Raw genomic sequence first — 26,476 nt, 5'->3', positions numbered from 1 at the left:
CCACTGAATAAACAGATTCCACACGCGTAGCAATTTGCATATCCCAGCTAAAAATGTAATTCATTATTTTTAAGTCCATTTTGTAATAACTATTCCAGGACTAATGATACTAACTCTTCTGTAGCTTTTTCAAAGATAACTTTAGATAATTCCTGCTGCCTAGAAAGGTACCAAGCTAATGGTTCTGGTTTGGAATAGGAAAGGGAAGTGCCTGTTTCAAGGTCAGTGTAAGAGCTGCAACTGGAAATAAGGAAGCTTGAGAAATTATTTTTTCCTACTGCATCTCAAGCTTCCAGTCTCAAGCAAATTTTTCATTTAATAAGATAGATTTTCACGTTTTGCTGGGTATGAAACAGAAAAGATATGAACAGGAATTAATCACTAAATCTGGTAAAGATTTAAATTAGGTTTAATCAAAATAGCATCCATAGCATGTTTTACATGGAGCTGGAAACACTGTTGTCAAAAACAGGGAGGAAGCCTGTTCAGAGCAAGTGTGACCTGATCCATTTTAACTGCTATTTGGCATCTGCCTTGAACTGGCTTTCACTTGACTGGGCTTTTCAGGGCTCTCATAAACCTCTGGCTTCACCCTGCTTTTCTGTTCCAGGCTGTTCTTGTGTAACATCATCTCACTTTCATCTTCGATCAGTATCACATCAAATGCTCAAAAATATGGTGTATAGGATTGATATGTTCTTTCTTTTGAGGTTCACCCACATAACAGTATTAGTCAGTTAAGCTTCTGCAGTTGGTAAGGTATTGCTTCCCTTAATGTAGACACAAACATTTCCAAAAACACAATTAGGTGAGTGATTCTCATAGACCTTCATAATTTGCAAAATTTCCTGGTGAAATGCTTTGGGTTGTAGTTGATCCTGTGATACATATACTGGCTTTACAATATTCGTCAAAACAGATAAATACAGCATGTCTTTTCTGTTTTTTGTGTTTTTTTCAGGCGATGGGTAAGGCTCCTCTTTGGACGTGAATTCCCACTCCAGGACCTTCTTGTTGTGTGGGATGCTCTATTTGCTGACAGTATCACCCTGAATTTAGTTGACTACATTTTTGTAGCCATGTTGTTATATATTAGAGATGCCTGTAAGTATCAACTATCTTACGATCTTTTAAGAAGAATGCAAACCTATTTTTCAAAGAAACAGAGGGCTTAAGAAATGCTAAATTTCATTCTGACTTTTTTAACAAACTAAAAATCCTTTCAAATGCTATGAGAGGAGCCATTTGTTATCGGGCACAGTCTGCTGTATTTATGAAACAAATTGTATCTCGGAGTTAAATGCACGTTTGTTTTCTGAGTAGTTCTGTGTTTTTATATAGAGTTGCAGATTTTCTATGCAGCCAGTGATTCAGGTATGTATAGAGCTCCACCTTCTGACAAAGCCGATGAATTGAGTAAATCCTCTGATACTGGAAATACATTTTTTGCTCTTCTGCTTTGAAAAATGTGAAAATGCACAAGACAGTGACTCATAGATTTCCAAGTTATGTCGTGAAGGAAATGTACATGCAGAGATGAGTAGCAATTACAAAATACATTTATTCCATGCAAGAGTGGTATCTTTAGAAAACCGATCACTTAATTTTATTTTCTTTCAGTACCTGAAATAGGTGCAAAGATATTTGCATGTATGGACTAGTGATAAGCAATAAATAAATGAATTTGCAAAAGAGAGAAACTAAAAAATGTTGCTAGTTTGTATAATTATGAATGGGAGGAAGAAAATATGTAATAATTAATTAAAAGGCATTTATTTCTGTCCTGTCATATTTTGCAAAAAATTCCATATACGAGTTTGCCACAACAAAGTATGTGTTTTTCAATAAGATGCATGTTTGACATTAAATATATGAATTCTTTAGCATCCTGTTGGGTGTTAATTATATACAATCTGTAAGTTTTAGCTTGTAACAAGGTCACATATTTGACACAATTTTGTATTCTAGGACACATAAAGTTTTCAACTTCTGTTGTTCTTATTTTAGGGCCCAATCTTGAAAATATAACACGCATGTACTTTACACATACTGTTGTTTCACTGCCTGCCATGGGACTCCATGTGGGTTTTCTTAGTCGCTTTTTAATAAACATGCAGCATATAGAGCTGCCTTACATTCCTCTCAAAGAGGTGGACATTTAATTCAGTGTAGAGGTTTCAAAATCAGTGCTTGTTTCAGGATTATCCAATTCCAAGTCATTTTCTGTAATCTGAATCTGGTTTGTTTATGTGCAGTAAACTGAAATAATCTTTAAAATGTTTGTATAGATGCATGGTACAGATGCATGTGAAATTGTTTCTTAACATCAGCATTGTATTTTGTGCCATCATTTGCCTTTAAAAATGATAATTAAGAAATGCGTCTATAAGCACCCTCTCTTTTCTGGGAAAGGAAGGTTGCTTTGAGGTTGTTTGTTTCACTTTGTGGTGCTCACACGTGAGTATCAGTATGAGGTAACTAAAATGCGAGCTAAAAATGTATTATGGGGATCTGTATGAAATCAATCTCCCTTTTTTTCTTTGAAATCCCCACATTTTGTAAAATAAAGCAGTAAATAGCTTTAAAGTGGAGTACATTTGCTCAAATAGGATGCAAAGTCATCTCATCAGGACAGCTAATACTTCGTACATTCACTTTTTCTGAAATAAGTATATTTTTCTTCAGTAGTTGGGTCTAATTAGTTACTCTAAGCTTAGTAGTACAGTGAAAAAAAATACCCAATCATAAATACAATAATATTGAATATATTGTAAACATCAAGCTCAGAAATCTTCACAGTTTTTGATATGATAAAAGAAAGCTTTCCATATATATCTGTAATAGAAAAGTTTTCCTTTTTCCCTCCTATTTATATTGTTGTTAATATTTGAGCTCGAATAGATGTTGTAACATTTTAAAAACGATTTTCAAATAAGTTTTTAAAAACTAGTCCTTCTTTGGTGAAAGGAAATGTTATAAAAAAAAAAAAAAAAAAAAAAAAACAATGATGTTAATCATCTATAAATAAAACATCTGGAAACTTTCAGTTTTAAGACTTTGAAACAATAGGAATAATAATAGAACTCCTAATATGTTATAAAAATATCAACCATAATCAGTGATAATAATATAATACTGAAAGCATTTGAAAGTTTAAAAATGATGCAGATTCTTTTATAACAACACATTTGGGGATGGAGAAGGAGTTGCTGTTTTGGGAACTGCTAAATCTTTTTCTGTTTTGTTATGTTCTCAAGGACATGATTTTAAGAAAGCAGCATTTCTACTATGTTTTTAATTTTATTTTTATTTTGAAATTCTTTGTTACTCAAACTATGTATTACTAAAGGAGAGGGTAACATTTAGAATTTTAGATTACTGTGTATACACAAACACATAGTTGAAATGACCTGAACATTTTAGAGATTACGGATACATAATCATGTATACAGCCATTCTGTAAACTGCTCTGTTCAGTTTAACAACTGAATATGCAGATCTTTATCCGTGCAGTGCTAATCCTCACAAAGCAGGTGTAGGGTTGTGTACTGAAGTGTCTTTGAGTTTTAATAAATGATTTTCTGGAATACTTTGGGGGAAAAAAATAACCACGTGGAAAAAAAAAAAAAAAAAAAAAACTTGTTTAAAAAATCTGCCAAATCTGAAGCATGATTATGTTACATCACTTTCACTAAAATGAATGTGTAGGCAGCTGTTGGTGAAATCAGAATGGAAGAGAGGGTTCAGTGCAAAAAAAAATGTATTTATTTTATATACTTTCCTTCCCATGAAGAAGGACAAAAATGAACATACCTGGAAGACCTGTCCATGTTCTGCATAGTAAACTAATGATGTTATTACACCAGGATCTAATTTTGACTGATCAGTATTTGAATAACAATATTTTTACTATGTCCCTAGCTCTATGGACATTATTAGCTTATATTTTTCTTATCTAAAGTTACTCTGAATATTTTAAGAGAAATAAAGAAACCACAGCCTCTTCTCGGAGGAGTTGATTTGTTATTTTTGTTATCATGCAAGATGTTCATACAATCTATGTTTAATTCAATTTAGGGGTACTAAATAGAACATAGCAATGCGTAAAGCAGCAGGGGGAAGTAGTCCCACTATATCTAGGTTAGGAAGTCATCTCTATACAGGATTGGCAGCCTCAAACATGAAACTCAGAAGAAATGGCAGGTGGCAGGAAATTAGGACTTGATTGAAGACAGGTACAGTTAGTTTTCATGTTTTCAACCTTTTTTTACTACTGCTTGCATCCAGGAAAGGTTATTGGACCAACAGAGAAAAGTCTATCTCATCTAAAGCAGAGGAGAGAAAGCAATTTGTTGTTCCTCTGCATAATCTGTCATTACTGCATAACAAGTATTTAAAGGCAGTATGATTGCTTTCCCTATCAGAGGAGTTTCTCTACGGCTTTCCCAAGAAATACTGATCACATTCCTTTGGCAAAGCAATAACTTGTTATTCACGCTAAGAGTAGGATCCAGATGTGACTCTTGCCAAGCTAATGAGTGAAGGAGGAGCACAGATAGGCAAGCACCAAGACTATTACAAGGCAGCTGGCCACAGTATTTCACCGTTGAACTTCAATACCTTCCAGCTACTGCTGAGACGATAGAAATTGGTACTGCACAGATTCTTCTACAAGAAATGTCATCCTAGAATTGATTCTTAGAAATCCTTTTAATTCCAATCTGAATATTCAGAAAAGGAGGGTTTGTTTTGTTTTGCTGATGTTTTCTGCATCATTTTTAAGAAAACTGCCAGGCTGATGTATAATAACATACATTTGGCCATGCATTTGACCCTCTTGAAAAAAAGAAAGATACCAAGAGGTATTTCAGCAGATTAATCCCTTTAACCCAAAATTCTTCAGTAAATAGAGCACTAGCAATGATGTTCTTTTCTATAACAATTTATATGTGAAAATGGGAGAGCTGAATGTATGGAGAAAACCATAAAGATAAAATAAATATAAAAGTTAGCAGACCTTCCTCTTTTAAGTTTTGCTTTTGCTTTGTGTTTTTGTTTAATTTATCAGTGATGGGTTCACTATTAAATATAAATTCTAGGGAGCAGAAGTCATGGCCCAACAGTTTGATTTTTTTTTCAATTGTTCAATTGCTTTTCTATTATACATTTCAAAAAAATTAATAATTCGAGTAAATGTCTCGTGGTTGAAAATACCAATTTTTGTCAGGGCTCAAGTCTGCACCGTTAAAATCAATTAGATTTCTTAATATTTACTTTTCTCTATATCAGTGAGACAGCAAATAATTGTTCCAGGAGAAATAAAGAAAGAATGATTTTAATCAATTTTCCATTGCAAAATAGAATACATACTGGTGTGTTCCAAAGAGAAATGTGTTAGTCTTAATACTTATCATTTATAAAATTATGTAGTATTTACTGTCCATTTTCAGTATTTTTAGTTGCTTTGGTAAAAAGGTCTCATAATCGTAACTGCAGTGCAGTATCTTAAATTTGATTTACACGTGAGACTTGGCTTGGTTATGTAATATGCGGTGCTGGTATTATGCTTCTCTGAAAGATCTCTGACTGAGACCATTGTGTTGTGTTCATTATGCCAGCTCTGTGACTACAAGAAGAAAAAAACAGGTACCTGAATATGAACAAGAAAAACAAAGGATAGGAAAAAAACAGGCAGAACAGATAAAGAATGAGTAGGATAAGTGAGTGCTTTACAAATGAAAGCAGATGTATGAAATTACAAGCTGTCGGATCAGCAACGGAAATGAAGATGATAAAGTGGTTCCCTACACAGATTATAATTATTCATTTTGCCCAGTCCTGCATCTTTTCCCCATAATCCTCTTGTTGAGGGAGGAAAGGTACAGGAGGATATGAGGCTTATTCACATGAAAGAATAAAAAGTAAAACATTTAAATCTCTGTCCACAGAACAACCATTTATTTTGCCTTTTATTGATTCAAAATAATTCCATGTTTGCAAGGATTATTTCTGGTGTAGAAGCCTGATTAGAAGTATTTGTTGCTACAGCTAAAGTTCTCAGAATAGTAGTTTGTTAAAAAATTATTTACAATATTAGTGTTGGAGGCTGTCTTTATGTTGCACAGTGCAAGCATCAGCAACAGGCATTGCTTTGACAGCTGTGGCAGATGGATTGCCTGGATTTGGATGGTGCAAAAGAAATGATGTAGTTTACACAGACCTGCCTGAAAAGACATCTCTAATAATTGCACTCATAACGAGATTGATTTGGGGAAAAAAAAAATAAAAAATAGATAACAACAGCAAGCAGAGAGCCACAGAGCATATTTATACAGGTTCAGATTAAATCAACTTCATAACATTTCCCAAATAAGTAACAAATCCTACTAAATTAATGGGGTATTCTACTTTTAAGTATTTCTGAAATGAAAATCTAACTTTTTCCTTTTGTACTTAGCATTTTGTAAAAAGTTTATTGATTTACTAGAAATCAAGGATTTGTTGACACGATTTGCATACGGATGTATGTATGTGTGTGCGCATGTATGTGCGTATGTACATAAGAATATGAAAAAAAAGATATTTCAGCAAAGAATTTTCAGAGCGGGACAAAGTTGTCATAAAATTAGGACTGGAAGTAAAATTTACCATACAAATAATACCCTTAGAGTTTTAGGTGTCTGCAGGTAAGTGAAAAAAAAACAGTGTCTGTTTTGGGTTCTCTATCTCCACTGACAGTATCGTTTCCACCTCCATTGGCTCTGGTAGAGTTTTGGTGCACAGCTCACATACAAACAGCTAAATTTAGACATCCAGATTTGGAGTTGAATCCTAATACAAATGTCTGTGAAATAAGTTGAGTTCTGAGAGACTTCATGTGGGACGAGGCAACTGCATCTGAACTGTAATGAGATTACAGAAAATAACATAGTAATATTTCGCTTTTTTTCATTTTCAATACAGTGATATCAAGTAATTATCAGACCTGTTTGGGACTTCTGATGCATTATCCACCTATTGGAGATGTTCATTCCCTTATCCTAAGAGCACTTTTCCTCCGAGATCCAAAGGTGAGAGGCTCACTTTGTAAACACAGGAAATAAATCTCTGTAATAGAATGTTGCAAATGCTATGATGTTAATTACAACCTACATTTTTTGGGCTAAACTCTGGTTTCAACTTCTTTGACAAGCTGAAGGAAAGAGTTGATAAACAAGAGTAGAATACAAGTTTTTTACTCTTAAAAGGGTGCTGTCCTACTAATTTGCTAAACTTCTCCAGGAGCTCAGCAAACTGCAGATGTTTATGCTCCTTTGTTTGGTATTCTGCACAGACATCTCTCATTATAAACTATACTTTTGAAACTAATATTTTATTTAATAAGCTAGTAAACTGTGTAGAAACTGTCATGCAATATCATCTGTACAATATTTCTCATTAGATTTCTGGAGATTAACCATTGTTAATCCTTATAGCACTACCTATGCCCAATAATAGATACATGCACATGATGATTTTCAGTTAGAACTGAGAATCTGCCGTTACAGTTTGAAAAGATTCACAGGAATAAAATGTACAAATATATAAATGTAATGTTTTTGATATACACAACTATACTACAAAATATGTGAACTTCTTGATGATTTAGAATGGCATGTGTATACTAAGTGGATATAATGTACAATGGATATACACAATGTAGTGGAAAAAATGTTTAAGGCAACTCTGTACACAATAATCTTTCCAGTATTCAGATTTTTGGCAGATAGCAGAATTTGTGCTACCAGTTTTGAACTGTCTTTGAGCATGTCCCATTAGGAGGCTGCCAGTGTAAAGTCTGATTTCCCTCATCTCTTGAGGCAAGTCACCTTTGAAAGTGAAAAATTCATCACTTCTGCACTCTCACTGTCTTCTGCAAAATTTCATTCAATAACAATGTTTACACTTCTATGGATTAAGAAAAAAAAATGTCTCTTTGTTTCTGTATCAGTTTTTTGCAGAAATCTGCTTTCTTTACAGCTGCTTTCTTTACAGCTGCTTTCTTCATTCCTCTCGGGCACAAAGATTTCTTTCATGACGAGAAGTAAAGTATATCATCTTTCCAGTGTGTAAGAGAGTTTGTAATGTTAGATCTGTAGAATTTTTCTTAAGATTCAGGCAGCAGAGTGTGAAATCAAGCTGCCCAGCATTTATTTATGTACTGTTTTAGCAAAACAAGACAGAACTGTTTTTTTGATGGAAGATACAGAGGGAGGGAAACTGTGCTGCGATATCAAACTAAATCCAATATGTAATCTGTTGTTTAGGAAAGGGGTATGTTAAAAGAAAAAATAATTACTAATCAGCTGTCTTCCAAAGCATCCTAGATAGTATACAAGTCATGCTATCAGCAGAAGGGGGCAAAAATAAGCCATCAACTTCTCATGAAAGAAGCTTGATCACTGTTCTGCTCCTCACTCTCTTCTGTTAAAGTGAAGTCAGGCTCATAGGGCCTTGGTGTTCTATTAGTTCAGACTCTCAGGTGTGCCTTGAACACCTTTCAGGAAAACAGTGGATGTGTATCTTACCATATCTTTCAGGTAGTTCTCCCTTCAGTCAGGTGAATGAGTACTTAAAGGTCTTTCATGCAAAAACTGCTAGTTGTTCTGGCAATTTAAATATGATTAATTATGATTGCTCCTCATTTCTGAGCTGTACTTACCTGTTTGGGAAATACTCTAAAGGTTAGAAAACTAGGATTTCTAGAGAATAAAGAGCTCAAAGGGACTTCTAGCTCCTCTTGTTTTACTTTGCGTCTTTAGGTTGAGACTACATTAACAAGTCTGGACTTCCTTCAGCAAGGAAATTAAACTTCTCTAAAGTATCTCTCTGAAAGAAAAAAAATATACTTCTTTCTCTGGTCAGAGAAAGAAGTATATCTTCAGTGCTGTGACTTAAGTACCTGTTTTTTTATCTTTCCCTTGATGTAATTTAAAGTTTCACTTACGTGTCTTTAAGCATATGTTGGTTCAACCCAATGTATTTCTGAAATGGGAGTCTGCCTACTGTGGCTTGTTATTCTGTGTGGTGTAAGACCTACATATAAAAATTTTCTAAGTCTGTCAAAATTTTGCAGTACAGAGAATGAAAGGTAAGACTCAACACGACATCATGGGTATTCTAGGAGTCTAAAATCAGTACACAGATTATATGCGCCAGTGTAAGTGGGAAAATTAGAATGACATTTTTTTTTTTTTTTTTTTTTTTTCTATCTGCATAAAGATAATTCAGTTTGCCTTTATTCCCTGAGCAGATAAAAGGAGATTGGAAGAAAAGACAAGGAGATTTTAGTCAGTAGTGCAACTTGTTAGTGATGATTAGCAAATTCAGTGCTTAATGATTTTTCTTCCTCCTTTGATGTTTTCCTGTGCATTTCTCCATTGCTAGCTTCTAGTTTCTAATGGGAAATTACATTTGATTCAGTGCAATTTAGCTCTCTTGAGCCAGAGCTGAATTGTTCTGCATGGCATTTCTTCCAAGATTCCACTTGATTTTTAATGTGTGAAGTTGGACAACTCTTATTCCTTTCTGTGGGAGACTGGTGCATGGTTCAGTGGGTTATTTCATTATTTGTTGAACACATCTAGTATGTTTAGTGTCATTCCGAATATCTGGGAGAGGCTCTCTCTCTGCCCTTTGGAGCTCTTAATCTCAGCTGGAGAGGAATTGCAGAAATACTCAGTGATGACAAACAGGAATTGCCTCTTAAAGGTTTATTAGTATATGTTGTCTTCAGGATTATTTTTGCAGATAGGTAAATACCAAATAATGTCACTGAGGGGAAGATGTAGGCATTTGGACTGAGAGGTTGGTGATATGAACATAAAACTGAAAGATTCTTGAGGAACAATTCTGTCATAAATTATGAAGTCATTAATATGGACCTGATACAACCTGCCCATCCATAACTTCTGATTCTGGAGATAAATCGGAGTTTGCTCTTCTGGTGTCATCCATTATTTCTTCTTCTGTTTCCTTGCTCAGTCATAACAGATGTTTTCTCCTTACTTATTTGCCTTGTAGCCTATCAGGAAAGCTAAACTTCAGCTTGATGGACCTACTGTGTTGGATTTTTTTTGCTGCACTTTACTGCAGACCTCATCAAAAGAGCTAAATATCAAAAGAAAGCTCTACTTAAGAGATGGGGGGAAGTTTTTTCTTACAGATGGACAAATACAATTTTTTGACCTTTTGTGGAATCAAGCTTTAGTAGAAGCTTTTGCATTATCCAGTAATAACAGTAATATGAAAAGTAATTTGTGCTTGACAACTCTCCTTTTGACTTAGAGGATCCTGACTGGCAGTTGGGATGAGAGGACATTTTATATTCCACATCCCTGATATATTCCAGTGCAACTGGAGAGAAATACAGAGCTCTGTAATAGCTGAAAAAAAGTAAATGCACCTGTCTCTGAAGGGGGGCCTGAGAGGTACTAATTTTATAGTCTTGAGTATGGATCAATGTAGAATAATTGAATTTAAGCCTTTTCTGCATTTGGCTAGCTCCAGTTCTTATGAAAATGTAGAATGAAAACCTCAAATCAGCGTTGTTGTCTTTGCATAGGGTAATATTGTTAACCTGCTTAGCAGAGTATTTGTTTCACATTTCTTTGAACAGATAATTACCTCAATTATTTATATGAAAGTTACTTCTATGCACTTACAGTCCTTGCGGATATAAAAGTAGAGCTTCTTATGAAACAACAGGGTTTTGCAAGTATGTATATGTGAAATGAGAACATGAAGCAAGGTTTTTTCTGTATATCCAAAAGCATTTACAGAAGGTGTGTCTCTGTGTATTTAATATCCCACAAGTGGCCAATATCCTCCATTTTTTTAAAAAACATTGAGCACTGTTAATTTTCAAAGCGAAGTCTGCAAAATTAAAAAGTAGAGATACAGAGATAGGGCAGTTGAAAAATATAAAGTGATTAAAAAACATAGTTCTAACTAGAGTTGTTCAAATAAAAAAAAAATTAAAAAACCCAATTAGAAACAAAAGTCATAGAAAATGTGAACATATTGTGTTCCTTAAATAACCAGATGTTCTTTCCTTCCTGAAGGCAGCCAGGGCTAGGAATAAAAGGTTTAAAACTATTGTTTTAAGTTAACTGTGAATTTTGCAAATCTGTTTTCACCCTTTAGCAAATAAAATTCTAATACAGCAACATAAGCAAAGTAATTTTCATCTTTGGGTGTTCTTATTTCTATGTTGTTTTGTGTTGAAGTGTTAACCTTATCACAATGACTTATTACAAAACTAAAGCACTACATAGAATATTTCTGTATTTCTGTTTTATGTTACATACTAAGAACTTGACAATCATCCTTTGTCTGAAAGCTAACTGTAGTTATTCGTAATATTTTTGTAAAATATGTTAAGAGTTTAATTCTATGAACACACTGCTCATCATAAGCCATTGAGTTAAAGAAAGAAACAGAGAAAGTGGCTGTACTTGGTCAATAGAAATAGAAGTTACTCATGCTAATAATATTCTCATTACTGCTGCTGATGTTTTTCCAATGTTGTATTTTAAGATATTTGCTGACATTGAAAATGGTGGTATATATTCTGCAGAATGTTAAATTCTAATGAAATCTATGATGAAGCATACATGACATTTCAAGTAAGTCGTATTAGTTCATCATGACTGAAATTACAGGGACTGCCAGAAAACTTGAGCAAAAATATATGGTCATGATCACTCATGTAATGATTAGCTGTAGAAATTTGCATTCCAGCTTTTAACACTTTTCAAAATCTGAGCAATAAGTGACAAGGGGGAAGCATATTACTGAAATTTTGAACTGAACTCTTTGTACGTTTATTTTCGGATGAATTTTCTTCTTAAGTAGCTGCCACCGTCTCTGAGTTTTCTCCAAGCTAGTTTCATATGCCTGAAAGGCTGTTGAGTTTCACTTTCTTCTTCTTCAGATGGATCCTTTTCTCTACACTCATTAACTGAGGTGCTGCTGCAGAACTGCAACTGGCCTTTGAAAGCTGCCGTTATGTCAGTGTTGTTTGTTTCGCTGTTTGTGGCAGGAGAAAAGCAGGTTTGGGGTTGTTTTGTTTGTTTGTTAGCATTGTGTGTGCAATCTGGCATTAATTACCTTGCTTTAATGACCAGATTGCAGCCAATCAGAAGTAAGAATCTGGTAGTGTTTGGGCATTAGGAGCTCATTAATTTGTACCAACGCAGGAAGGTACTGCATGGGGTGGTTAGTCCATTTTGTTAGAGTAGTACCAACAAGGGGGAGGGAGGGCTGAACAAATGTTTTCTTTTTCCTTTTTTCTTTTTTTTTTTTTTTCAATCGTGAAGAATGCGACTGATTTTTCAGGAGATTCACAGCCATACATGCCATACATTAGGAGTTTGGAGCGTATGAAAAAGGAATTTTGAGTAATGGGTATCCCAAGGCACTGTGAGATATGAGTAAGGTCACCTGTGCAGGTTGCCTTGACTAGGGCTATGACCAATAAAGGAAACACGTTCCAGAAAAGCTAAGTACATGTCTCTTTAGCAGGAAGGAAAGAAATCAGGAGAAACAAACAAACAAATGCATTTTCTATCAGCAATTTATTGGTACTACTTTGTAAACTTCTGTTTCCTGTAATGTCTGAAAGATTAAAATCTTGGATTTTTAATGCAATATATATAGATTTTAATGAATGAAAATATGTTGGGATCTTCAAACTGACCTCCACTTTTACAACCACATGAAATTCCTCATAATGAACCAAAGTATTTTGATAGTCTTCTCAATTTGCAAATACAATAAGGTTAGCTGCAATCTAAACACCTCCATTTGAATAAACTGTTTTTTTCTTTAACTGCATACAAGGGTGTTTTATGTGGGCCTATACAACTGAAGAATTGCATATATTTTAGATGTAAAAAACATGGTATTAATTTAATCTTTGTCCTCCTATTCTTGAAATATTTTTTCTGTGCTTTCCAAGGAAATAGGTCATGATTTGTTTTAAAAATTAATGTTTTAAATTTAAGGTATTGTGTTTTGTTAATAGAACAAGATATGACAGGCAGCTATGAGTTTAATGATAAATTACTTGGAATAACCATGTTGCCATAGTACCACATAAAAAAGTGTACCATAGATTAAAAACCCTTTTTGTTTGTGTATGCATGTTTCAGAACCTTCATTCCCAGTGTACCTGTGTATTTTAAAATATGAAAAATATTGTGTGAGCAAACTCATAGTACAATAACTTTCTCATCGATTCCAACGTTAATTCCAACCTCCCCATATAAGTTAACTGTGTAATCAACCCACCATGAAATAGTCACCATCTTCAAAGTACCATGTCCATCATATTTTCAGGAAGAATTCTTGTAAAATAAGTGGTTGGTTAATTGTATAGTCAAAACATTTCACATGAGAAATCCTTCAAAGCCCTCCTCATTTCACAGCATCATATATAACATAGTAGTCAACACTCTAAGGTGAAAGCTGATCTCGTTCGCTGCCAAAGACAGTGCTGGTTACGGTGTCTCACTCTCCCTTCAGTGTTGTATACAGAGGCCAGTTACCTGGTTAAGAGCCCACAAATATTATATCAATCCAAGTTAATGATATCTATCCAATTATATAAATCCAACAGCCATTGCACTTCAATGAATAGAAAAATGGAGGAAAATAATGCAAGATAAAGCAAAAGTTTCCTCAAAACATGTCTCGTAGTTGAGACAAAGCCATGTTGGACATAAGATGGTGCAGAAAAAAAGTACTGGTCCCAGTTCCGTGTAAGGCCAAGAGAATTCCACTGCAGCCCGCTTCTGGAAACGAGAACAGAGTTGGCAAGGAGGGCACGTTCACTTAGTTCTCACTGCTAGTGGGAGCTGCTGGCCTGGAGGGCAGTGAGGAGCTGGTGGCATGGCTGGCAATTTCTGGGCAGGTGGAGAGGTGCATTCTCCTTCAGAGGGAAGAACTACAGGCAAGTTAGAAACCATTAATTCTACTTTCAACTAGTACTCAAGTAAGTATGTAAGCATAGAACAGCAAGTAACATCCATTATTCAGTAAATTGTCAAGGCAAGTACTTTCTGATCAATCAACTGGACTAAGAGCTGCAAACATTAAAAAAAATAGTTTGCATTTTTGAATTATTTTTTTTTCGTATTTCATGGTTATGTCTTTTTTCAAGGTGCCTTCTCTATTAATCATCAAGAGAAGTCATGAGGTGCTGCAGCATCATGTTCAGCTGGAGGGAAGATTGGGGAAAATTCGGAAATAGGAAGAGAATTATCTCTGCTGATCAGCATTCCTGTTAATATTCACTGGGAATTCATAAGCTTAGTCATGTAATGTGCAAATGCTTTTGAGAGAGGATGGAAGAGAAAGTTCTTTTTGGAAGCTGAAACTTCAAATAGTTCTTTCTCTTTGAGCAAGGTGATATCCTGAGTAGCGAAGTAAAAGCAGTGCTGATTGCATTTGATGTTAAAGCAAGAAAGTGAAGCACTTTAGGCTCTTAATTACTCTAGCTACTAATAAAACGTACTGCATGTGTGTTTCTCGGGGCTGCTGCTTTCTAATGATTGGTTTACTTCTGTTTAAAAAGTCGTCTGAAGCTACTGACCCTCTCCTAAAGAGTAATGATATTATCTATAAAATTACAGCAATAAAATGTGTTTAACAGTGTTAGAGTGAGGTGATTATGGTTCTTCTTGTGTGCAACCTGACAATTCAATTAATCACTTCTAGTATGCATGGTTGTTTATCAAAAGGAAGCACTTAAAACACTTAAAGCACTTTAATTCTACCTAATCAAAAGTTCTCCGTATCATAATTTATTTATTTGACTACAATTTGCAAAACACAAACTGTGAGTTATATAAAAATAGATTCGTAACTTTTCAATAATGTATGAAAGATAAGCTATTGAGTCATACCCAGCCTATTAGGATGTAATTTAAGTTCAGTTTCTTCTGATATAGATATACTGCTGTGTATTGACATATTTTATAGTAAATATTAATGTATTAGTTGTTTTATACAAAAGCTATTTGAGTAAGTCTGTACTGTAGCATTCTGCTTCTAAAATAATAGAATACTTTCAAGATAGAAATGAGAAAGATATAGTTTTTCCTTTGCTGTAAGGAAAATTAGGTTTGGAGAACTGAGGTAGGTTTCTTGGTTGTTTTTAATGTGCAGAGTGGTCAAAATGGCTCTGTGGTACCCTCGTTCCTGGAGTCGCATTATGAAGGGAGTTGCTCATCCCGCAGCATCAGGAGCTTAGCGTGTCTCTTCTGTGTTTTGGAGGAGAAGGCACCAACGTCGTATTCCATTTACTGTGTTGTGCACATGTGGCTCTTTGAAAGAGCCTTTTTCACTCCCCTGGGGACATTTTTCAAATGTTTACGTAGCACATTCCATGAAGAACATCATATATTTTCTGTTTCTTTTCCAGATAGCAGACAACCAAATCGCCCCTAAAAAATGTGTGTGTGTGGTTTGTGTTTTTTTTTTTTCCTCTGGTATGTGAGATTTGTGTACAAGCATGTAACTGGAGCAGATGTAATACTGTAAGTGTGTTTATAAGGGTTCTATCAGGATAAGCCTAGGATAACTGCATTACCCACAAAGCCATCAGTGAGTTATACAGGTTGTCCAAAATGAGTGCCAATAAAACCATAATGTGGTAGCTTTTCTGTACATAAAGATGTCATATTTTAAATCTCATAATTTGGAACATTCCAGGGTTTAAAGCAAGGCTTGCTGTGTGTTCCCTTCAAAAGCCTGGATCTTTCCTCCACAATGTTGTAAAACTCCTGTTCCTCCCCGTGCGGGGCTGCAAGATGCCAGCGCATAAATCTGTCACGGGGCAGGGCTGAGCGCTGTCAGATTTATACCTCACTATTTAGTTAATTTACTTCTTAAAACCAAGGGTTCCGTTGAAAAATAGATGACTAAATTAAGAGGCAGATTTAAAAGGTACTTAAGCAATTCTGTTTATACAAGATGGGGATTTTACGCAGGTTGTGAACTTGAGCATTGGCAGGTTGAAGTCTTTTTGTCTGGAATATCAATAAAAGCTGATGTGGGATGATTTGATCTACCCGTTAAAATGCAATAAGGTGTAAAATGATAAATGCAAAAAAAAAAAAGGCTTTCCAGTCGCTTAGGACAAGGAGCCTAAATAGGCAACTAGAAATTTCTTTCCGTCAAGTCACTGAAGTATTTTTAAATCTCACTTGTCATTTTTTCATTTCTTTATCTCTTGTCATAGAATACCCATGTGAGAGAAAGCATGTGTGTGTGAAGTTAAAAACAGACCATAATGCACAGTATTTAAAATATCATCCTGGTATTTGAATTTTCTAGTTGCCAGGGGGATGAAGGGTTGTCATGTAACAAAACAGGAGCTAATTTATTTCAGCTTGATCAGAGTTAAGGGGTTTCTTCCTGCGTTGACCCAATTAAGGGAATTTCTTTCCTTTTCAGTTCTTTCTGGGAATTTTTCTTCTTTCAGACAAACAGTGCTCCCTAATTTTCTTTATAAACAATTAAATATGTTAATTCTTCATGCTGTTATTGCATTGTAAATAACAAGTTCTGTGATTGAGACCCACAGCATCTTTCTGAAAAATGTAAACAGGAAGTATTATTCCCAGTTTGAGGATTATGGTGTTTCTGTGCCAAAGCCAGTATTAGTGTACAGATCTCCTGACTTACGTGATTAAAGAAGCTTCTTTATTAGTTCGGTGCATGATACTTTCCAGGTTGTTCTACTTCCACATGTAGGGCTGATAGATGCAGACTGTCAACCTATGTTCAGAATAATATTTAACTATTGGCATTGAAAGTTGGCCATTGCCCATCATGTCCTCTAATGCCTCACTGTTGTTTTTTGTTCTTTTTTTCTTTTTAGTAAGTATTTAACTCTCTGGTTTGTAGGTGGATGCAACACCTTTTGTGCTTCAGCAGATTGCTTGTTCCGCAGAATGTATAACTAAGGAGGAGGAAGATTAGAAGGAGAGTTTTGGTTTGGGAGTGGCATTTGCTTTGGGTGCTCAAGAGTTTGGGATGGGTTGTTTGGTTAGTGTACAAAATAGTTTGGCACGTTTATGTAATGTTAAGCCATTGCTTGTACTGCCTAAGTCTAGTCACAGAGTGGAGACAGATTCTTGGATGAATGACAAAAGAATAAAAAAAGGAAAGGTTAAATTCTCCCTGCAACTAGGTAGGCTATTAGGTAATCATTAGTATGCAGTTTGTATTAATTATTTGTGTGTAATAGAAAAACTGCTGCAGAACTGAACAAACTGTATTGCTTATCCACATTAGCACTGCTATATTTCAACTCCAGTCCAAATTTCTGCCATGTTTTATTGCCTTTATTGAAGAAACAAGTACAGGTAAAAAGAAAGTACAAAACAAGTACAGGTAGAAAGAAAAGGTAAGCCTTTGCAGACCCCCTCAGCATTACTGAATGTAGAGTCATATGCTCCTCCAAATTTAATCAGAAACAAATGAAAAGAAACAAATACCATTCTAATACAGAAGTATTTTAGCCTGTATGAGGATTGTGAAAGATATAATACTATCCTGTCAGCTAAAGAGGGGGAAAAGAAGCCAACTGGCTCTTAAAAATATTTGTTTAAATAATAAATAAATAAATAAAATAAAATATTTGTTTAAATAATAAATAAATAAATACATAAATAAACATTTCATCATCATTTCTCTTTTTTTTTTATATATAATTCAGTCTGTCCTTTGTTTTAGGCTTCAAATATTATTCATTTAGAAAAATGATATTTGGCAGCATTTGTTTAATACGTTAAAAAAATTACTAAAATAAAAAAGTCCCATTCGTCTCTAGTGAGACGATTATGTTAGTGAGACAATTGCTGTGTGCATGTGTAATTCACTGTGGCTGTTCTGTTTGGTTTTTGTTTTTTTGATTTTTTTTTTCTCTGCTGCATTTAGGTTATCTGGTTTCAGATACGATCTATTAAGTGGCATATTTTTCAGTAGTTGAGGTTTTCCCACCTGTCTACCCTAAAACACCTGCAACATATGTTTGTGTAACCCTGCAAAGCTTTGTGTTTTGGGCCTCGAGAAATTCCCCCAGAGCTTTTTGCTTATAAACAGCTGAGCAATTCATTTCTCTAATGACGAGTGCTTTTCCCTTGGCATTGAGGCAATAGCATGTTCACTAAAATAAGTCTCATTTTTCATCAGACATACTGAAAATCTTTTCTCATTGTTGTCTCTTATTCTGAACCTTCAGATTTTGTGCAAAATTAGATTAATCTTTTTTCTGTTAATATGCAAAAAAGGGGGGAAACACCTAGACAAAGAAGAAAAGAGTGTTGTGTAGGTTCCTCTGCTAGCACCTTCGTGGAAACTTTTGCAAATAATGTGTATTCAAACTGTTAAACATTACGTTACAGCAGCAGCGTGTTTTTCCTGATAGGCTGCAGAGCAATCTGCCTGTGACTTGTGTCCCACAAGCACGTATCGCTGTATCATAGCAGCTCCGTCGGTAATCTTATGCAGGATGTCTCTGGAGGCTGGGGAGGGAAGGGTTTATACTGAAGAACTTAAGTGTATGGAGCACAGTCCTTAGCTGGTGGGAATTTTACGTGTTTTTCAGCAATTTGTGTAAGTTTAGGGAATTCCTGCTACACATGATGCGATTCTGACCCCATCCTCAGTCCCATCACCTGGGAAAAGAGCAGGTAACGTGTAACTGAGCTCCAGCCCTTTTCCAATAAATCAAAGTAGAAGGTCACCAAGAACCCCCTGCCAGCCCTGAGATTCAGAGTGTATCGGGTGGTGACTTAGAGTAGAAGAGGGGGCTCAGACTTCATGGATGTTTTGAACAGTGCAATCAACCTGCAAATGAGGTAGTAATGGGCTTCTGTCTTCTAAAATTAGAAAGGGCTTAAAATCAGAAGTACCTAAGAGATATCTGAAACAAATTAAGATACATCCTCTGTGGCTAATCCGTATGAGACATACACATTTTAAAAATAAATAAATAAAATATTTTTAAAAGTCCAAAATCACACCTGTGTCTACATGTGCTTCTATAGCTGCGTTTAGTATGTTGTCCTTCTGAAAGCCTAAATTTGGCAGTTTTCACCAGTTTGAGCACACTTCAGGAAGAAATGTAAGAATAGAAGAATTGGAAAACCAGGAGACTGCTGCTAAAAATGGGTGTGGGGAAGGATTTGTAGTATTGGCACAGGCAGCTTTAGGATTTTTGCACTCCGTTTCCTTAGAAGGGAAAACAACGTAAATGTGTTAATCTGTTTACTGCCCTACACAATGTATTAAGGAGATTCAGCAAATTACTATTTTGAAGGGTTAATTTTACTGTCATTTTAACAAGATTTTCCACTTAAGAAAAAAAATTCATCTAAAGTACTAGTCAAAATACTTACATAATTTTAAGAAAAAAAAAAGAAAGGAAAAACTTTGCTAGTCTAAGTAAATAAAAATATAAAGAGGACCATTCTAAATTGCACTGTTTCAGAAAAAATGTGGCTATTGTGAATATTTTAGACAACAAAGCTATATTTTCATGTAAATAAATTTGTTTAATCTTCTGTTCTAATACATGGCATGTAACATAGAGGATGGATTAAACTGCATGCTTAGACAGGGGAATTAATTCAAAATACATACGGAGATGTAACTGTAGGTTTTCCTTTCTGCTTCCTATATATAAATTACAAAAATAGTTATAATCAATAAAAGATTTAACTAACGTTATCATAACAATATAAACTCATAGACCATACTTTTTGCTGCCTGAAGTGCTCTTTTCTAGCAGTATTTACCATTTCTGTGGTAAAGTTGCACAAATATTTTTCTGCTAATGTTTCTCAGGGGTTGTATTGTTTTGTTTTGTTTTAAGTAATGGACTTTCCTTGAAGGATGTCTTTGTAGTGTTACAAAAAGATTTGTAGCAGTAACCCTTGGTATTTACTATCTTGCATTTCTAATGTTGTTTTCCAACATTGTTTTTTTTTCTGAGGGCTTTTTTTTTCACTGCATGTAATACTACTTTAAACTGCTTCTTCCTTTGATACTTTGAAACCACACAGGAATTTAAATAGGCCCCTGTGAAAGTAATGCTTGAGCCTCATTCATATGTTCAAGTTAGATCATTATTACTATTAATGGCTTTAAGTGCTTAGATAGCAGATCAGCCTTTCGTGCCTTGAATTGCTTGTCATTTCTGAATAAATATGTTTCAAGAATCTGTTCCACATGATCTTTTCCTTTTTCTTTTCTATTTTTTTTTTTTACAGAAGCAAAGTGTAATGATCTTTTTTTGTTTCATTGGGAGGTGGAATAGAAATTCCATTGTTTTTGCCAAGTTTAAAATACATACAGTTAGGAAACAGATTGCAAAATAAAGTAGCAGAGTGAATTTGTCAAAAGGGGCTGTCCCTTGAATTAAAAGTGTCAGCTACTTTGACCATCTGTAATCTCCCACCTTGTGGAAATGGACACCAAATCACATGAAGAAGAAAGTTATTTAACTGATGGGAGAAAAGTTACACTGTTTGCTTGCAGAGTAGTCGCAGAACCATCAGTTATCCTCATCACGTCAGTTTGGATTTGATTATCATAGAAATGCATTGAATTACCAAACTAGAGCAATAGTAACTAAAGCTGATTCATTGTTATTGCTGTCAGTTGATGAGGACTGACTTACAAGCCATATGAATGGGTAGAGTTATGCAAATATTGTTTTTATAACAAGAGAAGAAAAATGTACAGCGGCCATTACAATGTGGGTGGTAGAATAGACGAGAATTTTTTTATTGCTTGTCTAATAGCTTTTAGCTGTTGTTTCATTTTTTAATGAACATCACAAACAGGATATATTTTTAAAATGTTTAATGTGTTTCCAAAGAAAGGAAATGAGACATATCATACAAGATTAAGTCTGACTGCATAAAATGATCTGGAAATTCCCAGCTTTACATTTGACCCCAGAAATCATCCTGCCTTTGATACTTACCACCTCCTTAAGTGTTCCTCTCTCCTGTTGTACACATGCAATAGTTTGGTTGTTAAAATGCAACTCCTATGCCTCCTCCAAAAATAAAAAGGTTTTCAAGGAAAGCAGGTTATCTGCAGTTACATGGAAAATGAGTTTACTAAAACTGTATTTGCTATTAACAGGATTTCAGAAGGCAGATCAGAATATAAGGCAACAGCCTACAAATTAACCACCTTTTAAGCAAATACCTATAAAGTATTTTGAACTGTTTTGTGCAGTGTATCTAATCATTACACTGAAATGTATCATTTTGGTTTTTCTTATGCTAGAAATGCTTTACTTTAAACCATTTCTCCTCAAATTCGTGTTTAGATATATATAAGGGGTTCTCCGTAGCTCTCTGCTATTTTAGATTAAACCATATGCACCTTTTTACTTTAAATTTAAAAAAAAAAAAAAAAGTTTTCAGATAGTTTTTAAATGCCCTTCAGTTTTTTTTAAACATTAAAGTTTTTAATGCCCTTCAGGTTGCATTAATTCAATCAAAATTCTCTATGCACAAACGTGCTCTGTGCTTCATCAATGTTCAGTGAAATATCAGCTTCAGAAAAGATGTTTTCAGAGCTATTGGAGTCAGTGGGCTTCAATACTGTCATTTTGGCAGAGGTGGAAACTAACAAATAGCTTCTGGTTTCGATATTAATTATAAAAATTTTGTTACAGAACAGTGCTGTTTGTGGCTTTGGTATTGAGCAAGGGAAAATCAGACAAAAAGGCTCCGTGTGCCATCTAGTGGCTCTCGATAGCTTTCTTGGCTTAGTCCACAATTAAGTTTTGCAATATGTAAGCTCTTGTTTGTCCTCAGTACTATCATTTTCTTTAAAACCATGTCATTTTACCTTGGTGATGGGAAAATTCTGTACCAGAGCTAAAGAAGGAAATGAGATCGGTGTCTGAACTTCACCAGATTTTACTGATTTCATTAGAAGCAATCTCATAGCAAACAGCAATGCCCTCCCTGTGTGAATAAACACTGATTTCTGTAAGCATGAAGAGCTAACTGGTAACATTTGGTATTCTTTTAAAGTATTTTAAGATTGCTTTTTTATGTAACTACCATTACTGCCCTCAGAAACCAGGATCGTGGGAACATAAATTATTCTTTATATTTTTAATCTTCATTAATAAACATACTTCTTGTCACTGCTTTAAATCTGTCAGAAAAATCCTGAATTCTGTACAGTGTTCTTTTTTTTTTTAAAGTTAGGATAATGCTTTTTTTTGTTTGTTTTTAACAGAAAAATCCAAGACCAGTGACTCACCAGTTCCAACAAAATTTAGATTATTACAAAGCACGTGGAGCAGACTTGATGAATAAAACCCGGTAAGCTATTTCTGAAGATGTTTTCACTGAACTAATATCTTACATAAATAAAATGTTCCATAAGTCACTTTTATCCCAAACAAGAATTACATAAGCAGTGTTAGAAGCACGTGTACTTAGTTCATGAAATTTAATTTGAATCTTTACCTTACTATTACCTGAAAAATGGAGGTTTCACAGATAGTGCTTTGGTCAGATCACTGGCTTCTTTTTCTAAGGCTAAGATGATTCATACACAGTGATTTGTATACTAAAAGCAGGGGGTAAAACATTGATGTGAGTTCAGGGGCTACAATTGCATTACATACAAATGTAACACAAGCTGTAGAAGTTAAATTAATGTAAATACAGTCTGAAGGAATTTTTACTAAACCATTTTGCAACATTCCTTCCCCCTTTTTTTTTTTAGAAATGGCTTGTATCAATATGACTTTATCTGTTTGTAAGTAGTCTAGTGGTGGCTGTGCCCTGGCAGGATGGCTGGTGCTGATGGCAGGTGACTGTTGCCTCCCGTTGGTTGTCAAAAGCTGTTGTGTTTATTTAATTTTTTAAATGGTCTCAAGACTTGCCCCAGATTAAAAAATAATAATAATTTGGAAATGCCAGAATAATTATTTCAAGGATTTTGTGTGGAAACAGGTCATAAAGACCAAACAGGAACGACACCTGTTGGAAACTTAAACTCTAAGGACACAAATAGCCACTAAATCTGTCAATTCATTGCACTCAGGAGAAATTCTTTAGAATGGTTCAGATAGAGGAGTAAATCAAGAGAAATTTATCTCAATGCAGGACCATTTAGAGTAGGTCAGACATGGTAAATCTGGTTAAGATTAGAGAAGAACTAGAGATCTAGACTAGAGAGAGATGGAGGATGTAACATCAAGAAATGTTTCTGCAGTGAGTAGAAACACGGATTGGGCAAGCTAACAGATCATTTTCATCTGTAATTCCACAGACTCAATAATATATTTAAAATATATTTAAAACTCTCTTAACATGTATTGCTTTTATGTAAAATATCTTCACAAATCTCTGACATGTATTGCTTATTTTATCACATACAAAATTTTTTAATCTGTCATATTCATAAATTTATCTCTCATCTGTCATAATGGCTACTTACTGAAGAGAGAAATGCCTTTGCATAAGGCTTGCTTAAAACAAAACATTTTTATCTTAGCAGAAAACTGCAGAGATTGAATCATCTTCCCACTGCTAGTTTAAAAATACACCATTCATAGTCAAGGTCAATGATGCTTATTGTGATGAAACAAAATTGTTTGCTTCATAGATGGAATTCATGTCTCCTTGATATTCATATTTTTAAACTGATGCCTTGCTTTTAAATGCATCCACTGATAACTGTACAACATAATCAATCAGCATTTTTCTTGTAATTGTTGTGTATGTCTGATACATTTAGATGGCTAAAATGTAGACATTGATCAGTGTTTAATGGCTGTAATCATCCTTTGTGTTAATATATCAGACATTTAAACAGTAAGAAATAGATACATTGTTCTTATTTTCCTGAACTCCCACTTTTTTTGTGCCTTCTCCAGAGATCTAACACCTTGCTATTGTTCATTTTCTGAAGCTGCAATACAGCGAAATCACACAATGAATTGTAAGACTTTTGTTAAGACTGCCTCGTGACAAAAAATGTAGATAACATCATTACTTATTTTTCGTGTATGTATATGTGTTCTGAGTTGATCATTAGTAGTCAGTTGAGAGCCAAGACTTACAGAGGTACTAGCAACTGCAATAACTATCCTTTCTAATTCTCAAATAATTATAAAACATTATTGCATATTGTTGTTGAAAGCATTCAAATTTATGTTTTGAACACAATGGCGTAGAGAAGACTTTTGGTGTTTGTTGTTTCTGTTTAGTATAGTATCTCAAGAACTCTCCTTCCAACCATCCAAAAATAGAAATAATCTAACTTTTGGCCTACATATATGTCAAAGCAGCAAGTTACACAGTGTAGCAGGAAAAATGATTTATTTTATTAGGCAAACATACAGTTGAAAAAAAGCAACAAGCTGGTGGACACAAATACACAAACAGATGAAAATTAAAGTTTCCGTGATCCATTATATTCGATTGTGTTTGCTTCTTTACAAAAGCTTTGTCTCAAGCATCTGTGGACCATCAGGATTCCACTGATGCAGTTAACTCAAAGCATCCACTGACTTTGTCACTTATGTACTCTCTGAGAAAAAGCTCTGCTTCCAGTAAATACCATTTTTTGTGCAAAATCAAGCTTTTTTTAACTTATTGTCAAGACTCCAAACTTTGAGGCAACACAAATCTGGGATGCATTGTGCAAGCCATTATCTTCTTTGTAAGGTGGTGATTCGGGTGAGTGAGGATCCATAGCACCCTAGACCTGGGGATTAGTCCTGGTGGACCAAGGAGAAAACATGCCAAATACACGAACGTTCAGGTTCTGAATCTCAACAAATTATTACTGATACGGCCCTGAAATCAGTGAGGCAGATTCACTGCAGACTATTGATATCTGCTTGATATCTGCTAAGGCAGCAATTAATATTTCATCTTCCACCTTTAAAGCTACAATCTGTGTGTTCTTTACGGAATGGAGAAATCATTAAACAAAAGGCTCTGTGCTGATTCTTCTGAGGCCACATATATGGAATCAAGAAAACCTTTTTTTTTTTTTTTTTTTTTTCCATTAAGTGTCTCTGCATACCCTGGGGAACTGATTAATAACCAAATCTGCCAAATAGTAGCAGAGTAAAATTTAATAATAATAAATACTATATCACGTCCTCTTCTTCAAATCATTAGGACTATTTAACTTGCTTTTGAAACTGTTTGAGTCCCCTACGGGAACATTTTATAAACCTGCAAATACTCTTTCTGTAGTTACTTTGTCTGTTACTTTGAGGTGACTACAGAAAGACTTCTTGCAATATTGGTAGCAATTAATAAAATGGGGAGATGTGGAAACATCCTGTAGTCAATATTCAACAATCATTCTCCACACTCCTGCTCTTTCAGAAATACATGACATGCTCTCTTTCTTCATCACCAGTCTGTGGCAGGAGAGCCCTATCTCATGAGTCTGCAAGCTAAACATACTTTCTTCTGCTTTCTCTCATTTTAATCTTATCTATCCTTTGTCTAAACAACTCAACTGTTGTTATTTTCTGGTTATGTTCTATACACATGTATGTGTTCATATTGTGTATTTGAAAAAATACATATATAGAGAGCCAGGAAAACTATATGAAAGCTGACATCAAAATTACTTTTTCAGGCACATGCACAAGTTATAAGTCACCTATATTAATTTGTTTGTAATTCATTTTTTACTCCAAAACATTGTGAAACAATTTTTCCCAGTAAGATGATTGTATTGGTTTTAGTTAAATATATTTCTTCAAATCTTTTAAACACAGCTATTTATATCACTGATGTGTAGATCAGTAAAATAAAACATCAGGAGTGGAAAGGTCTCTGTGATTGTGATAGATTTCTGTGCAGGGTATTTCAAGCATTAATTATATAAAACAGGAAAATATTGCATGAGCAAATGAGAATGGCTTTGCTGATCTCTGGGTTACGTGAACACTTACACTGCGAATTAGAAGCTGCTTTGCCTCTTTATTTTAGACAGATTAAATGGTTTGGTAATTTTCTCATTCTTAACGTTGCATGTAACCGAAGTGAATTAAATATCCACTGTAGTTAAAAATAAAAGGTAACAGTGATAAGGATCATGACCCAATATATGTGTTATATCCTGAAGCCATTCTTCAGCCAAAATCACTTTTGCAATCAGGATTCCCTTTACAAAGCACTTGGCTTGAAATGACTAGTTTGGGCAGAGGGTGAAATAAGAGCAAAAGACATGTAGCTTTGCCAACTTAAAAGCAGAATCTGGTGTTAGTTTTATTTGTTAAAAGAAATGTCTGTGTTTGAGTTATTCTAAACATTTAAGAGAATTTAATTTAACAGAAATAAATATTAAAGTAGTCTTGGAATAAGAAGTGCAGAAATCAAAGTTTTCTTATGTTTCTGACACTTTTTTC

The 26,476-nt window shown here is 34.6% G+C and overlaps 1 protein-coding gene across 5 annotated transcripts in view; it reads left to right on the top strand.

Moving 5' to 3' along the window:
* The window catches only part of TBC1D5 (TBC1 domain family member 5), a 318,604-nt gene that overhangs the window by 236,026 nt on the left and 56,102 nt on the right, over positions 1-26,476 (top strand). For all 5 annotated transcript variants that reach the window (XM_032183435.1, XM_032183438.1, XM_032183436.1 and 2 more), the window contains 3 exons: positions 962-1,104; positions 6,964-7,070; positions 22,324-22,409. In XM_032183435.1, coding sequence (XP_032039326.1) covers positions 962-1,104; positions 6,964-7,070; positions 22,324-22,409 — 336 coding nt within the window. The remainder of the gene's footprint in view (positions 1-961; positions 1,105-6,963; positions 7,071-22,323; positions 22,410-26,476) is intronic.

Source organism: Aythya fuligula, chromosome 2 (assembly GCF_009819795.1).
Source record: "Aythya fuligula isolate bAytFul2 chromosome 2, bAytFul2.pri, whole genome shotgun sequence".
NCBI classification, from domain to species: Eukaryota; Metazoa; Chordata; class Aves; order Anseriformes; family Anatidae; genus Aythya; species Aythya fuligula.
This window is presented reverse-complemented; position numbering and strand designations above follow the sequence as displayed.